This window comes from Antennarius striatus, chromosome 22, assembly GCF_040054535.1.
Source record: "Antennarius striatus isolate MH-2024 chromosome 22, ASM4005453v1, whole genome shotgun sequence".
NCBI lineage: Eukaryota > Metazoa > Chordata > Actinopteri > Lophiiformes > Antennariidae > Antennarius > Antennarius striatus.
Window position 1 is genome coordinate 5894758 of NC_090797.1, and position 17807 is coordinate 5912564.

Below are 17807 nucleotides of genomic sequence, written 5' to 3' on the forward strand. Positions count from 1 at the left end.
ACTACACACACACACACACACACACACACACACACACACACACACACACACACACACACACACACACACACACACACACACACACACACACACACTTACACACGTTTAAACACCCCGCAGTTTGCTGCAGTGCCTTAATAATTCTACTACCACGCTAAACTGCTTCAGACCATGGATGTTCCACACAGCCCACTACAACTTTCATCTTGACATTGCTTTTATCTGCCGTTCTGTTAGTCAGCAAGAGCGCACGTCTCTTAGTTAGTCTTTGACATGAGCACAAAACCTCTCACCCTGGTCATCTTGAATTCCTCATCAGTGGAAATCCATGATCCTCCATTTAATACGGAATGAATAGCCATCCCCATTTAATGCTCCATGTAAGAGGTTCTTATCTGTTGCAAGTACCTTTGAATTGCCTTTCTTTCCTGTCTACATGACTTTTTGTTCCTCATCCTTGTCTATGGTTTTACTTTCCACTTCTGTCCGTCTTGTAGTAGCTATCCATCTAGCACCGTTGTCTCACACTCAGAGTGGCATAAGCCTTTTTAACACGGAGATCGCAAAACAGCACCCCATTAAAAGCTACAATGCCTCTTTTTTTTGCCTTTTTGTTTGTTTACTCTGAACAAGACAGCAGCGAAGCATTGTGTGATTTTAAATAGCGACTTAGGATTCTGTGAGCTAAAGAGGAGTGATGTTTAACACAGCAGTGTTGGCATCTAGTGTGACATCTTACAAATGTGTTAAGTTGTAAAGAAGTGATTAACATGGCAAAAAAAAAAATCACCTTTCCTTTTTTGTTGTGCGTCATCCCACCCTTTAATCTGAGATTAAGGGAGTCCTAAACATTGGTCTGTTTGTCCTGTTCAAAAAGGTTTTTGGTTGCTTTTATTGTTGAATGAATTGGCTGCTGACTGATATTAATTACTTTGAATATGAGGAAATAGAACAGACCCCCTATAAAGTCTTTGTTACGTTTATGCGGAGGATCAGGCAGAATAAAGATATACCATTGCTGCCGTGAAAAGGCTGTGTAAATGGAACCAAAGATAAAGTCCTGCTCTCACTATCTACCAGTAATTCTTCCCTGTCTTGAGAAATGCAGAAAGCCATTTTGTCTCCCAGTTCTTCTCTTTTAATATCTACAACCAGATAGCTATTCTCATTCTTGGAAAAAAAAGGAAATCTGAGAACACTCCCAGTAACCCCCGAGACTTTTTCTGCTTCTTCATGTAGCATGCATCTTTTGGATTGTAGGGAAACGTCATTTTTACCGCTGGCATAGAAGGGAAAAGAAAAATGATTTGTTCCTCTTCATGTCTGTCTTTGACTGAATTTCCATGCATCCATGCAAATTGACAAATGTACATTGATAGAACCCTCTGAATGGTAGCAGAAATTACATGAATTGGACAGAATGTTCTCACATTCTGCTCTTCCTGTGACGAGATAAGAAATTTGAAATCTTAACATACGTGACAAATCCATTCTTATTCCGTCCATGATTTTGTTAAGATATAAATCTTCCATAATTACAATTGTGAATAATAAAACCTGACTACGGCTGCGGCAGCCTCTCACTGTGCTGAAACAATCTACACCGAAACCAGAAAAATCCACTTAATGAAAGCTCCAGATAAAATTTGCAGAATAATTCAGACATATCTGATGACATCTCTGCTGCTATGATCGTCAATATAGTCACGTTACACTGAGATGATTAAATACAATTGTTCAATAGGGTTTATGTAGAAAAAGCGGGATCAGGTAGCTTGAACTTGTATCACTGATGGAAACACATTAATACATCCTGCATTTAAACTGTCTGGACATTTAGTCTGTTTTGTGACTATTAATATTTTTCTGTCTTTGAGAGGTAATGAGGGCTCTAGTATCCTTGGTGATGCTGCGGCTGTGATCAATTCTCTGTAGGCTGTACATAAAAAAAAGCAGTGAAATTAACGTTGAGTTGCCTGAGTTTTTGTTGTTTATATGTACATAGTTCTTTGTGTGCATGTGTGTGTTTGTGTGTGTACATCTATGTCTTCGTGCATTCACAACACCTCAACACAACCCCCATCTACCATATACCTCAGACTCCTGTGCTGCTCTCAGTGGACTTGATTTACTGCACACACGTGCCATCAGACACACACGCACACACGCACGCACGCACGCGCGCACACACACACACACACACACACACACAGCTTCAGCTTCTAGAAAGCACCATAAAAATGAGGCTTCATCGTTGTTGGCTCCTAAGAAAACATGGGATGTTTTTCACCCATCAAAGAGGCAGTAAACCTCTCACAGGGACGAGAATTTGAGTGTTCCTCTCAATATGGCGAAATAGCTCACACAACCCACCTACCATTCACTCGAGCAGCAGAATCTGTACCTGCATTAGAAAAGATTGACCACGGTGTTTATCTTTATAAAATTCATTGGCAGACTCTGATTCAACACAGCAGCCTCGATGGCTGTGGGCTTGTTGCCAACAGTACACTGTGAACATTTTTCTTCTGCCTCAATCGACCTCCGTAGCGAAGAATCAAACCACCACCTGTCAGTTACATAGCTTCTGTATTTGCATCAGTTTCCACATGGTCCAAGCCAAATGCACCTATAAGCATCGACATAGAAAAGCATTCTCTTTCTTCTTTTTAATAAGGAGAATGGCATAACACTCTTCATAGATGTCGTCCATTCCCTCTACAGGACATGTAGAACCAAACAACTCTAGCCCTGACTCATGTTGCCTCACATCCATGCATGCTTCTAGGTCTGCTTAGAATAGCCTCACTGCTCTACTAGCACACTGGCTGGTGCTCGCACAAAAATCCTAACACAGGCACTGTGTATTTGATATCCCCCAACGAGGAGTGCAAATCCCATAATTGATCATTAGATACAGCATGTTAATTATTGAAATCAATTTATGTAATGAAGTTTTAGACTATACAAAGGCATGAAGTCACAAGTAAAGCAAATTATCAAAGGCAATTTTCTGCAGCCTGTGTTTGAACTGTAAGATATGCCTCCATGAAAAACTCATTGATATTCCACAGATAAAGAGAGAGCCAGCCTTAAATATTATGATCATGTAAGTCAGCATGCATTGCCCTTCTTCCTCTCAGTCAAGAAATCATAATTACAATGTGTCAAGCGGAATAACCTAAGGTGCTGCCAGCATCTCTGATCTGCTTCTGAGTTTAGGCGTTGTTATGTCATACACGTTCATCAAAGATGTTATTGTTGTGTTCAGCTCCAAAAAGCACATGCACAAGTCGAGCCAAGATCACAAGAATGCTTAAAGTTGTACCAACATATTTTGAGAATGTAGTAGCGTCATCATGATCAGTTCTGAGAGAAATTGTCTGCCATCTAATGATTGGCAATCACCACACTTGTCATACATTTTGACAGATATTGAACCTAAAATATACTCTTTGACAGAAGTGGAAAATTTTAAAATATTCTTTCTGTTCTTTATTCCCTGTCAAGACTTGAGTTGTGAGCTTTATTTCAGAAACTGTTGATGCAATTCAGATTTTAAAGCTTATTGTAGGTCATTTTAATGGAATAACATTTTATTACAACCATCTTTTGCGCCCCAATGCATAGCAATTTAAACCGAGAAAAAAAATCTAATTAAGAGATTGCATTAAAAATAATTGACTTTCAAAATGTCTAACAAACCTTTTTTAAGTCAAGAATGAGGTCTTTTTCTGAATTAAATGAAAGGAAAAAGGAAAAGCTGTTTGTTGTGCAGCTGGGTTTAGAGCTTGAACCTGATAAATTTGGCGTCCTCCTGAATACATTGAAATCACAAAGGTATGCATGCGGTTGCACTCTGGCAGTTATCGTCCCTGCACTTCCATTTGCACTGACCTCTTGATCCTCTGCCTTCATATTCACCGGTCTTCCTTCCTCAAGTACCCCCTGTGGTCCAGTCAATTACTGGTATCAGCACTTCTTATCCCCTACACAGTGCTGTGGTGCTATAGTAACATCAAACACACACACACACACACAGACACACACAGACACACACACACACACACACACACACACACACACACACACACACACACACACACACACACACACACACACACACACACACACACCACCATCTCCATCACACCCTTGTGGTGCAGTCCAGGTCCTTCACTGATCATGCAGTCTACATATTCCCTGTTCCATCTGTAGCTGGCACTCTTGCATCACATTTGCTCTGCTTACTCCTTTCGTATTGGTCCCTTCCTCGTTTCTATTTTTTTCCCTTTTTCCTTTCCCTTCATATCTTTTCATTGTGAGCCTGATTCTGTTTTAATTCTTTTATTCTTTCCCTTCCAAGTTCTCATACCTTTTTGTTTCATCCTCAAGGGAACTCTTATAGATACACGTATGCTACGTTATCTAAGCTGCAGTTCTCTGTGAATACAATTTTATTTTCTGTATGCTTCACAGATATGTCTTTTCTGATATCTGTTTTCTGTTGTGGTTAATTTTTTTAACTTTTGGTTTTTCCCTAATGACTGTGGAAAAAAAACCCTGCTATCTTCTTTTTCCCAAATTTATACCCTACGTCTCAGTTTCTATGCCTCCTTTTCTTCTCTCCCCAGACTCTGTGAGCTGTTGGTAAGTAGGTGCATTTTGCCTTGCTTCCTCTTTCAAATGGCTTCATGATTGCTAATGAAGCACTCAGACAAAAAAAAAAAGAAAAAAAGAAAACCTTAATGCAGAGGATGAAAGGATAGAGGCAGTGTTTCTCGTGGAGATAGAACCTTCAATGTCTGGCTATCTGATTGGCAGATTGATGACCCAGAAGCCATGTTGGCTTTTTAATATGAAGGAGCATTTGAAAGCAGTGCAACATTGACTAACTGTTCCAACATGTGATAAGTAGCACCATACACTATACCACCTTACATCTGATCATGTAATTTTTCATAAACCATGCCCATTCAGATACAATATACTGCCACCTACTTGTTTGAGCATAATCTCAACAGTGTTACACAGGGACAATAGGAAAAAACACTGCCTGGCTATGTGATTAAAACAAGTGCAGGTAAAGAGGAGTGGGAGAGAAAGGTATGCTGTTGGGGCTATGAGTCAGTGCAGTTACAAATGGTTAGTAGTGATTGAAATTAACTTTCTTTTTCATAATTTTTTCTCATGATTGCCTTTGACAGAAAGCTTCTGGTGGAGAAGCACATGGGTCCACAGTTAAAATGAAACCATGGATGTTGTAGTTAGATGGTGTAGGTCTGTTAATTTCCAGAGTGGTTTGAAAGGGGCATGTTCAATGTGACTATCACAATTTTCTTCCTTATCTATTCCTTTACTTTTTTCTGCACTCTGCAACACTTACTGGATTCTATCCAGCTTTTGGATGTATCCCAAAACCAGATAGAAATCATACACAGCACAAGATACTTTCATATACTTGGTCAAATACAGACGGATTGGCATGTCATCTGCCCTGCCTTTTGGACAGCAGAAAATGCTTAATGTTTTAATTACAAGGAGAGCCAAAACAGTTAAGAGAAGAAGGAGATGTTTGTGAGCTCCATTTGACTTAATCATATCTGATTTTGGCCAAGTGACCAGCGGCGACAGCACTGGTAGACTACAGTAAGTTATTTTTACCTTAATTCAATGACAGTTTGTAAAGGATGATAAAATTCTCCTTTTAGGGTAATGACAAGACACTAATGCGGTCACAACCAATTGGAATGACCTTCATTGTCTTTACATGCCAGATGTCCTTGTCTCTAAAAACATGCAGAGTCAACGAGGAAGCCTCTAAATAAATCAAATAAATGTTCTCTGTGACTTCATGTTTTTGCTGCGCTGCACAATTTTGCCATTCATGTTTTTCACTGAGAGCTGTGTCTTGTAATTGAGATTATTATCCACTCCAGCCCTGTAATGCAGCATTATACCATGAGAAGTGTGATATATGCATGAAACCCCTAAAGCAGTCACAACCTATATGCTGTGTGTTTTCAAAGACAAGCTATCCCCCAAAACAGTTAAATGGAGAAATAGAAAAATAGACGTTGTCAAATTATACACTCTTTGTCATCAGCTATCCAAACCAACATCCTTTGCTTTATCTTTGTCACGCTCCCTTTTATTTATTGTTTTGTCATCCTACCTTTTCTCTTACAAACACAGACATTACAAAAGCTCAGCCAACTCCTATACTCTTGGAGGTGTAGCCCATAAGCCTTGCTCTGTCGTTTGTATTCAAACATTCTCCATTTTCTTTATTTCTGTGTTTCAAATGTTGAAATGCTACACCGCTGGGAAGTTGAAACATCTTTTGGTTCTTGCGGTCTTCACTGATACTGATACTTCCTAACAATGTCGTCATTGTCTACACTTATCTGTGGTTATGTAAATTGTTGTTCATCAACTACACCGGCCTCTTTTCCTTTGACTCCTTACCTTTGATTTTATCACCTTGCTTGTCTAAAGGGTAGTTGCTTTTAAGTGCTTTTAGTTTACTTTGAATTGCACAGATTTATAGGTTAATGAGAAAGGAGTATCTGTGTTGGCTGGGATGATTGTGGTTCATGCAGCATTCAGTCATTGCCACGGAGTTCTTTTGTAGTACTGACTTTGTCATCACTCTCCCACATGTTACCTACTCCAAATGATCTCTTATTTTCATATGTACTCCCAGTGCAGGTCCAATTACCTTCATTGTTAGACCAGGCTACAATTTGACTGACAGTGGTAATATTTTCAGAGATAAAAAGAGAAGCACAGTTAACAGCGAGACCCCAATTACATTTGTCACCATAAAAAGCCCCCTTACTGATTGATGAAGGCACAACAGCTGGCAATGCAATTAAAAGTGAAATGAAGATCTATATTTTTTGGCAACTTGCAGGACACTCTTAATATTCAAAAAATATTTCACCTTAATAAATCAACTTTTAACTCATTGGCAACACAACACCTGGTTGTAAAATAGTAAATGAGCTAGGGTACGGACTATACTGGCACCACTATAAAATGTAATAAGAATACTTGTATATAGACATGCCATTGCTTCACTGAATTTCTGTTTGCAAGTTAAGAACTCACACCTTGATTAGGCACCATGACACTCACTTATATTATAAAAACATGAAACAAACTGCTATATAATAATCATAATAATACTGTTATTAACAGTAACAGTAGATGTTGAGAAATTAAAAAGCAACATCCACTTCTGCCACATTCAGCACATGTAGGGTTAAAGTATAGCTGCAGCGTCTTACTGCAGTGTCTAAAGCATTGCCTGATCCTTACAATTCACACCAGTAGAAGAAGGAAAGGGGGGAAACAGTTCTCTCTAATACTTACTTTTTTCTTCCAAAAATCCTTTTATTGCATTTTATAACATTTGGCACAGTACAAATTCTTGGTGCTTTTACAAGATAAACCTGTAAAGATCGACACTGATCTTTTTTTCGGTTTTTGTTAAAGAAAGTCTTCTCAGTATAAATATTTTTTTCTTTCACTGCATTCTCTGTAGCATGGTGTAAAAATCACACAGAATGCCCCTTTTTAAACAAGACTACCCTCATTTTGTCAAAGTCAAGACAGCATCATAAACAACTCATGTTTTAAATAGAAGATACAAGTTAGAAAATAGTTTCAATTTCTTTTTAATATATGTTTCTCTATCACCAGCCCAGTCATTATATATATATATATATATATATATATATATATATATATATATATATATATATATATATATATATATATATATATATATATTATAAGCATGTACAACAAGAAATCACCAGTCTCTTTAAGTTTGCACTCTGTACAAAAGTAGTTCCTGTCCTTTTTTTGTTGTGCATTCTATTGCAAGATTTTATGAGGAAAGTATGAAGGACTTGGGGTGAGGTTGGGTGGGAAACAGGGGCCTAGGGAAAGTACTGGATGCCTTCTCTGGGTCCTTTTTAAATTTGAGTCTCCTGTACCTTCTCCTTGGTATGAGTTTTTATGACAAAGGGCTCAGCCATTGCTGTGATGGTACTGGGCAAGGTTCGAGGCAAAGAGTTCCCAACATTGTTTTCTGTCCATTTAGCCCCGTGTCCTGTGGGTTTGTAGGTGTTATATTTGGGCTTCAGAGTGCTGTAATCCTTGTGGGTGCTGTAGTCCATTTTGTGTGGGCTATAATCAAGTTTAGGTCTTTGAGTGTGTGGACTAAAATCAGACTTGAAGCCACTGTAATCTGCTTGATGGGGGCTGAAGTCAGTCTTAAAGGCGCTGTAATCAGTTGCAGTCTTATGGGGGTAGGGGTCCTTGGGTTGGTAGGCAATGTCACTTGTAGTTCTATGAACATTGTAGTCTGGTTTGGTCTTAGGTTGAGTACTGTAGTCAACTTTAAATGGGCTGTAGTCAGGTTTTACTCTTGGATGAGTGCCAAAGTCAGGTTTGAATGGGCTGTATTCTGCCTTCGGTTTATGCTGTGAGTGGTAGTCAGATTTTAATGGGCTGTAGTCATGTTTAGGTTTTGGTTGGGTGCTGTAATCTCGTTTGAATGGACTGAAGTCTGTTTTCTGCCTTGGATGAGTGCCAAAGTCAGGTTTGAATGGGCTGTATTCTGCTTTAGGTTTGTGGGTGCCGAAGTCCTGTCTGAATGGGCTATAGTCAGGCTTTGGTCTATGAAGGCTAAAGTCTGGTGTAGATTTGTGAGTGCTGTAGTCTGGAAAAAATTTGTGGCTAGTGAAATCCATGTTGGGCTTATATGTGGTATACTCAGCCTTCGGCTTATGAAGGGTGAAGTCAGACTGGGGTTTGTATTCAGCCTTGGGTTTGTGAAAGCCATAGTCACTCTTGTGACTGATGAAGTCCAGTTTGTGTATGTTGTTATGGTCCCGGATTTCAGGCAATGTGAGTGCTGTCTCTTGAGCTGCAGAAGCTGGCGGCGGAAGGTCCTCTTCATCCACCTGGATGATTTCAACAGTGCGGGCAGCTGCCACTGTGCTCCTCTGCTGGTGGCGTTTTCTCAGTTTGTAGAAGGCAATGAGCATGACAGCAGCCAACAGTGTAACTGCCACAAAGCAACCTATTATGATCTTAGTGGTCTTCATCACCTCATCAAGGCTAGGCCCAGACTTGCCTGGCTTTCCAGTTGCACCTTTTGGTCCAGGTGCCACAGACGTCTTAGCTGTGCCTAATGGACTGTCAGTGCTTTGGAGTAGCACTGTTGGCGTGGAGATGAATACTGGCTGAAAGACTGAAGGAGACACAGTTGTAGTTGTTGTCCCTTGGCCTATTCCTCCTCCAGCTACCCCAGCCCCAGGAGCAGCAGGTGTGGTTGTAGTGGTTTTAGGTTTAGGCATTTCAGTGGTTGGCCCCAAGACTTCCACAGTCACTGTGGTAAAGTAACTTAAGTTGGATGTATTAAGCTCAGCTGCACTCACATTGAGGTAGGCAGAGGCATTGGAGTTTCCAGCTGCATTGGACACCATGCAGGTGTAAATGCCAGTGTCGGCTGCCAAGACATTTGAGAAATTAAGGGTTCCATCATTGAGCACTGATATTCTCAGGTTACTTGATGCGTGTGTCAGGATAGTCCCATTGGGTAAGAGCCAGCGTACTGAAGACATTGGGGCTGTGCGGCAACGAAGCTCAGCCACTCGACCTGCTGAAATGTTTAAGTCCCGTGGTGCATCAGCAATAAATGGTGCAGAACATTGGACTGCTGCACCCTCACCTCGGTCTACATCAACCAACTGTCGTCCTCTCATGCTAGCAGGTGAGTGACAGCGTCCACAGCAAGTTGAATTAGTTGGGATGTACTCCCTTAACCACTGTGCTAACCATACAGCCTCACAGCCACAGTTCCATGGGTTATGGTGGAGATGTAGCTCCACCAGGTACCTGAGCGGGGAGAACAGATCATGTGGCACAGCGCTCAGATTATTATGGGCAAGATTAAGTTCTACTAGTGAAGACAGGTCATCAAAAGCGTTGCGTTCTATTACTGTGATTTGTGAATTCATAACCCATAGTTTTTTCAGTGAACGCAAGCCTTTGAAGGAGCCTGGTTTTATCTCTCTGAAATGATTTTCAGAAATCTCAAGATCTTCCAGGCCTTTCAGAGGGCTCAGATTTGGTAGATCCCCCTTTATGTTGCACATGCCCAAGTTGAGGTACTTGAGATTTTGCAGGCCTTCAAAAGCTCCTTCTGAGATGTACTCCAGTTTTCGTAACTCTCCTAGGTCTAGTCGCATGAGGGAAGGAACCCGGTTGAAGGCGTAGGAGGGGATACTTTCGATGGGGTTGTTCCTCAGCCACAGTTCTCTTAGTTTAGACAGGTACTCAAAAGCGCCACTGGGCACCACCGTCAGCCGGTTGTCAAACAGCTCCAATGTGTTGAGGCTGGTTAGTCCATTAAACGCGCCCACTTCAATCTGCCTTATGGCATTTCGCCCAAGTTGGAGCACCTCAAGGTGGTGCAGGTGGCGGAAGGAGTCAGCCTGCACCGCCTCAATGGCGTTTTCCATTAGATTGAGGTGTCGCGTGTTGGCTGGAATACCTGGGGGCACACGGGTGAGGCCACGTCGGGTGCACACCACTTTCCCCTGCTGATTACTGCAGGAACACTGCGGTGGACAGCCCTGAGGTCCCTGAGACACCACCGCCCCCGCCAAGGCCAGGGAGGCGCTGCTCCACGCTCGCGCCATCAGGAAGACTACACAGAGCAGGGCGGCTTTCCTGGCACGATGCACAGCTACCCGCCCCAGGAGACTCATGATGTGGCACGTTCATAATTCAGCATCATCTGGGGGGAGGTTGTGGGTTAGGGGTGGTTTTTGGGGACGGCAAAAGTAGTGGCTTGCTGGTAGCAGTGTTAAAGGGATGAGTACATAGGTAAAGGAACAAAGGGGGAGGCTTTGTGTATTGTGGGTTTGCTGGCTTTTTCTGGCAGGTTAAGGGGGTTTTGATTGTTCCTCAATTTAGCAACACTTTTATTTTCATGAAGGAAAAGTGAGGGGACAAAAGACAGGGCTGACTTTTCTGAAACGTGTATGATAAGGACATGATGGTAAATTAAGAAACCAGAAATTGTATTACGAGACAGAAGCGAGGCAGGGTGTTACAAATCGATCCAAAGAGGGGTTGAAACGCTAGACACCTACCTCAAGTTATTATAACAGGTCCTTGAACTGAGATATATAGCCTCCCTCTTGTTTGCAATCAGAAAGAGCTTTGGTATTCACATCAGATGCATTTATATCCCAAAGAGCAGCAAAGAGTATTTACTTTGTCAAACAGGAATTAATGCCAAAGCTTAACAAGAGCTAATTTGTAAATCCACACATCCAAAGAAAAAGGTTCGAAGGCCCTTTGTCGATGTGTCTTTGTTTTTCCTTGTTGATTTAGGGAAAAAAGAAAGAGAAAAGATTGCAGATATGAATCCAGTCAGGCTCCCAAAGCAGCGGTGCTTTCTTGCTTGCTTCTTGCTATCGGCTCCTCTTCTCTTGCTTGTCCTTGGAATCCGACAGTTGATCCCCCTGTGAGATACCTTACCCGAGTCTCCATAGCACAGGCAACCATACAAAGAGATTTACAGTTTTATTCACAAAAAGCCAAGATCAAAACGCCAAAAAAGCAAAGTAGGTGGGAGTCAGACCGGAGAAGGTTGAATCAAAATTCCAGAGTCCTTTCCAATGTTCTTCTCCTTTTTTTTGTAATAATTAGAAGAAGCAGTTTATAGACCGGGATAAAAAAAACATACCCCTCCTCTCTGAATTCTTCTTTTCACTTTTTAGTGGTCAATCATTTAGTCAGTTTGTCAGTCTGACAGCTCTTCTCCCTCTCTCACTCTCTTCCCTTTGCTTCCCCTCTCAGCGTGTCGTCATGTCCACTTGAGTTTTCTTTTCTCCTTTTTTCTTTTTTCATCTAGGAATGCTCGGCGAGGACTGAAATGCTAGGCGACACTCACTGCCGTCATTAGCGTCTTCCTTTTCTTAACTGGCCACACGCTCCAGCCTCAGCAGCAGTGGTGGCAGCAGCAATTGCAAACGCACACGCACCATCCCCGCAAAGCATGCAGCAGCAGTACTGAGCACACACAACAGCAGCTGCAGCCTGCCTCTCTTGCACTTCCCAATAATCCGTCAATTTCTTCGGAGAGGGAGTGGAATGGGGGATGGAAGGGGGTGCTGTGAGGAGTGGGGGTGTTAGCAGGGTTGATCGAGGTGGGTCGGAGGGAGGAGGGGTGGTGCGCAGTTTCTCCTTCCTCTCTTCAGCTTCTTTTTTGTCGTTTTCCAGTTTTTTTTTCTTCCTCTCAGCCCCTTGTTATGCAGCGTCTGACTGGAAAGAAGAGCAAAACAAGGAAAGCAAGCGCAGGCTGAGCACAGCTTACAGGCGTGACGTTAAGAGCAGCATTGATGTGGAAAGGATCCGTTGTAGCAGCAAAAGAGAGCGTGCGCTGGCTTAGATTTCTCTCTTGCTCTCTCTCTGTCTCACTCTCTCTCTCTCTCTCTCTCTCTCTCTCTCTCTCTCTCTCTCTCTATGTCACTTTCTCTCTCTCTCTGTCACTTTCTCTCTCCCAGCCTCCCTCCTGCTCTCGCTGCAGTGTCCTAAGGTAGTTGGGTAAGCTCAAAGCACTCAGACTTTTTTAGAGGTATATCTCTTCCAAAACCAGTTTACTCCTGTCGTATTCCACTCTTTTATTTCAGCGTTCACTGTCTCTTGTTCTGTGGCTTTGTGGGGCTTTGTGTTGCTTAGGGAAATAGACAGACTGTCTGACCAAAAGGCTGAGATGGACAGTGGCATCCCCACAGCAACCAGATTTTAACCCCCTCCTACCTTCCTCAGTAATATTCCAGCCTTTCCTATAATCTATTGAAGCTGTCATGCATTCCTGTGGTGAAAAAGACTGCCAGATTGGACACTGACGCCACTTTTACTTTACCTGTTTAGGGCATTAAACAGGCAGAGGTTCCAGATTGCCATAGGTTGAGGATAGCCATAGTTGGGGCATCAAATCAAGGTCTGCATAAGCACAATTCAGGATGGCAGGATAATTATGAGTAGTGTATATCTCATGAAGATGGTTCTGAAGAATTAGAAAAGCAGGTAGTAGCAGTTGGCAGCAAAGTCAGAGAAAGAAGATGTCTTGAAATGTCTTGACATTGAGGACACAGTACAAGGTCTCTGGGCTTCCTACACTCCAACTTAAGGATGAGTTGGCAATCATAATACAGGGAAGGTGGAGGGAATTCTGCCTTATCAGTCTATTTTTTTTAGTGTTGGTCAATGCAAACAGTCCTGTATGGAATTTATTTACTTATTAAAGACTAAATCAACTTTATTAACCCCCAAGGGAAATTATTTGTCATCATGCACTCAGTATATACTGTATGTGTACAGGACTGTAACACACACAAACAGGGGGTCTGTAAGCATGCAGATGTGAGGTAGAGCGGCAGGCAGCTACTTCATGGGGCACCCCCAATGGGCAACTCATAAAGGGGAGGATGCCTTGCTAAAATGCACCTTGGCAGTGCTTTGGAGGTGAATGACACCTCTCCACTGCCAGTTCACATCCTAAAATTTATTGCCTGACATGGGTCTTGAGCCGGCTCCCCTCCGATTTCCAGCCCAAGACTTAGTGGACTGAGCTACTGCCACCTCGTGTTGCGATGCTGTGGCACAATCTCCGTGTAAAATGATTTTGAGAATGACTATCTTGCTTCTTGTCTCTCACAATGACCCCTTCTTTTGTTCCTTCTCTGCTCTCTTAACTTGGATTCTGCTTTATCTTCTTTGCGATTTTGCTCTTTTTGTTATGTCCTCTAGTGGAAAATAAAGGAACATGAATGAACTGCTGATGCATCCTCTTTGGAGGAGTGTTTTAGTTAGTTGTTTGTCCAATAACACCTTTCAACTCTCTCAGTGATTTTCCACTCTTGGAAACTCTTTGTTCTTCAGTGCGTTCACACACTGGCTGGCTGTCTTTTTTGCGACAATTTCTTATTAAGTGTCAATAATTTAGTCAGTTTACTTTATATATACAGTAGTACCTCGAGATAGGAGTTTAATCCGTTCTGTGACTGAGTTCCTAAGTAAAACAACATTTCTAAATTTAAAACAACAAATCATTTTAATCTGTTCCTGCCTCGTAAAATATTCCCTAACCCCTGTAAATAGTGAGAATTTTTTTTTTATATCAACCAATAGACATTCATACTTTGCCTGTGCATAATTATATATACAGTAAGTTACCAAGACTGAACAGAAATGCAAAAGTCACAAGTGCAAATGAGCTACGGCTCTTCTTTGCAAATGAGAACGAGATCCTGTCTCAGCTGATTTTGTATCCATCCGCCAACTAGCGGTGGTGTCCAAAGGCACGGCCTGGTATCTTGAATTTTGCTTGTATGTAAAAAAAAACAACTACAGCTTATCAACTATTTCTCTCAAAAAACGTGTGTGTCGAACAGCTCGTATCTCAAGCTACGTGTATATGAGTGTGTGTGTGTGTGTGTGTGTGTGTGTGTGTGTGTGTGTGTACGTTGCAGCATGTGATAGAAATATTTTTGCTTTCCTTTTCCATGTAATGTGGGATTTTACATGTTCTTTGAGTACTCATACAACCCTTAATCCACAATTTGCCCAATCATTTCTTCAGATGCACACATGCATAATAAGGTCACGTGAAGTCAAACGGGAAGAGAAAACAAGAAATGCTTTTCTTCCTTTCCCTGGAGGAGAGACAAATCAAAGACACTCTACTGGCCCACCATGTTCTATTTCCAATGATTTGTAGAAATGTTATGTCCATTGCAACAGGAGGTAATGTGTGTAATTGATGTTTAGTAAAGATAGCAGTGACAGTGCTTCTAGGTGTGTTTCTGTCTAAGTTTGAGATTAGATGTGTGAAAGAGGGAAGAGAGAAAACATGCAAGCTAGAAAAGGTCACATTGCCTGTAACTCAGTACGTTATTCCCATCGGCACATGAGTACAGAACTAAATCCTATATTTTATACACACACGCACATCCTTCCTTCTTGACTTCAGCGCAGTTGAAAACGAATGGGCCTTGGTGAAGCACATGTAAACGTAAGGATTTAGCCACATGAGTGTCAGGGGGAAGGGGATGGGGTTGTCCTTTGTTAAGAAATAGATTATTTCGCTTCCTTTCCACAGGATTTCCTAGGACTATGGCCATGTTGAGGATGATATCAAGGATGTGCGGCACCTTTTCATCCCCCACACTACGTATTGGAAAACAGTGAAAATATAAGATAATAAAAGCATGTATTCAAACAGGCTTGGAAAATAAGCAGGCTATAATACAAATGTGTAACAAATGTGCTGCTCAAAATGGCATCCGTATTTTACCGATCAATTACTAGTTAATCTTGCCACAAATGAAGGACTGTGCAGCTCATTCTAATTATTGATGGGAATCTCATACATATTACAGTGTGCTTATTGGCACTGTTTGCTTTTTCCACCTGTAAGTTGTTAAATGTTCAGTAGTTGTAGTATGCCATCGTCTGATGAACAAATGACCCAGAATTAGATGAGGTTGTGTGTTCAGAACATTCCAAACCACAGTAATCCCTTGCTTATTCATCTTTCAAGATGCACAGCTTCAGTACATAACAGATTTTTAGTGGGTAGTCACATGATACCGTACGCACATGGTATTGGCTGACAATATCCATGAATGTACTGCGTTCCGAGACTCATGGTTCCACCTGCAACTTTTCTTTGATACAAAAGTGTTTCCAACAGTCTGTAAGAGTGTTAGAAAAGCTAATACAGATATAAGGTGGTTTAATCAGTATGGGGAGGGTTCATAAATGTTTAAATTACTGTATATAATAACAAATATTTGGTCACTATATTGCAGAATTTAATTTTTCGCGGGTGGTCCTCGAACGTATCAACCAAACTCATCCATCGGCCTATTACTTGAACAATGTAGCCCAGAGAGTTCCTTTCACTCCACCTTTTTTTTTTAACTCGTATTTTTTCTGTTCTATATTTTCTTGTGTGAGTAAGTGCCGGTTTGTCACTGGGCCTAACTCATGGCCTGCCAAACTCTGTATACTGCACTGACCTATCTGGTTAACCCTTCAAATTATAGTTTGATCCTTGCACGGTATGTCCGGCATTGCTTGATGGTCAGCCAAACTTGTGTTCACGGCAAGGTTTTCTCAAGGTCCAACATGGGTTTGTGCATTCCTCACATGCCATGCCTGACCGTGGCAAAGAGGTGAAACAAACAGCTTGTTTTCTTTCTTTTTTTCATACGTGTGTAACTTAAGTCTGATTTGGCAAGTTGAGGCAATGTTGATTTTAAAAACTGATGAAACTGTTTTGTTTGGGGTGCCTTTCAAGGTTTCAGTTATGCCAGTTGCGCACATCCATGCAGCGTGACATCCCTTTGACAAGAAAAGCTTTGTCAGGCCTTACCTCCAGGACTTGCTGACCAATGATGGCTGATGTGCTATCAAACTTGTGGGACCTTCATGCGGGCATGCCATCTCCATCCTCCTTGCCCTGAGACCCCTGCCCTCCCTGATTCACCAAGGGCTTTGCACTTTTTGCACCAGGCTAGGATGGCACTGGGTATAGTTTGGGGGTACCACATGACCTACTTTGGTCCAGCATGTCTGCCAGTCTACCATCATATTCAATGGATATATGTAAACATTACAGGACCCATCCCCTGAGGAGAATGCTAGCAAATCTGGGCTAGAGCCAGTCACATTTAGGTCACCAGCCTGTGTCTATGGGTGAATGCCCTGCAGTATGTAATAACAAATGTTAATCAGAGTTGAGAAGTGTATAGTCGAATGATAGATCTAATAATGATATTATTGACCATTGCCAGGATCAATTACTTGCTGTGTAGGTCTGATGACAAACCACATATAGAGTAGTTTTTGTCATGTTGGTTTTCTTTTTTGTGTCTGATTGTGCATAACAGAGATGGAGAGAAATATTGGTGCAAGAAGCACAATTCTTACTTCTGTTTTGTATTGAGCTGTAAAAATTGTTTGCATTTGTGTGTTTGTGAAAATGTGTGTGCAAGTTTGTCGTTTAAATTTCCAATTATATCATAATGACCAACTGTTTACATTATCCAAGTTCTAACATACAGTCTATAGTCACCGCAAAGTCGATGACACTGACCTTGCAGTAACAGACCTGCTGCCAGACGCTACTTTTCCATTTTCATTTCAATTTCCAGGAATTAATTCTGCAAGAGATTATGTAAAACACTCGGATAAACACACACACACACACACACACACACACACACACACACACACACACACACACACACACACACACACTTGCATGCGTGCACGCACACGTATAAACAAGCCGCTATCAGTGTCACAATAAGTGCTTAAACAACTTGGTAGGGATTTTTTGTGTTTATCTTTTCTTTCATCACTCACACACTTACGGATATGCCAGCATATGAAGGGATTATAATTTTCAATAGGATATAGTAATGGCTTCTGGGTGCCCTGTCTGTCTTTCATCTGAAAAACATACTATCTTACGAATCAGCTTTCACTGACATTATGTAGTCTATATTCTATTTGGTAAACAAATTTAGGTTGTCAACTTAACCTATGTCAAACCTTTTGACATAGGTGCATTGGCACAGGTTCCGTTTCATTTGTTTAGGTTACAGTTTTATTAAAAACTCCTGCTGTCAATGTAACTTCCCATTGCCCCTCTCATACTGTATGCTTGTCGTGTAGTTTTCCTCTCCTTTTCATTCATTTTT

General features: G+C 41.5%; 2 protein-coding genes across 2 annotated transcripts in view; one reads left to right on the forward strand and one right to left on the reverse strand.

Annotated features, from left to right (window-relative positions):
* snd1 (staphylococcal nuclease and tudor domain containing 1) overlaps positions 1–17807 on the forward strand; it is a 144914-nt gene that overhangs the window by 55079 nt on the left and 72028 nt on the right. The window lies entirely within an intron of this gene.
* Positions 7810–12438, reverse strand: lrrc4.1 (leucine rich repeat containing 4.1). Its single transcript, XM_068306400.1, has one exon. It carries the CDS (start codon positions 10788–10790, stop codon positions 7986–7988), a length of 2805 nt encoding a protein of 934 aa, XP_068162501.1. The 5' UTR covers positions 10791–12438; the 3' UTR covers positions 7810–7985.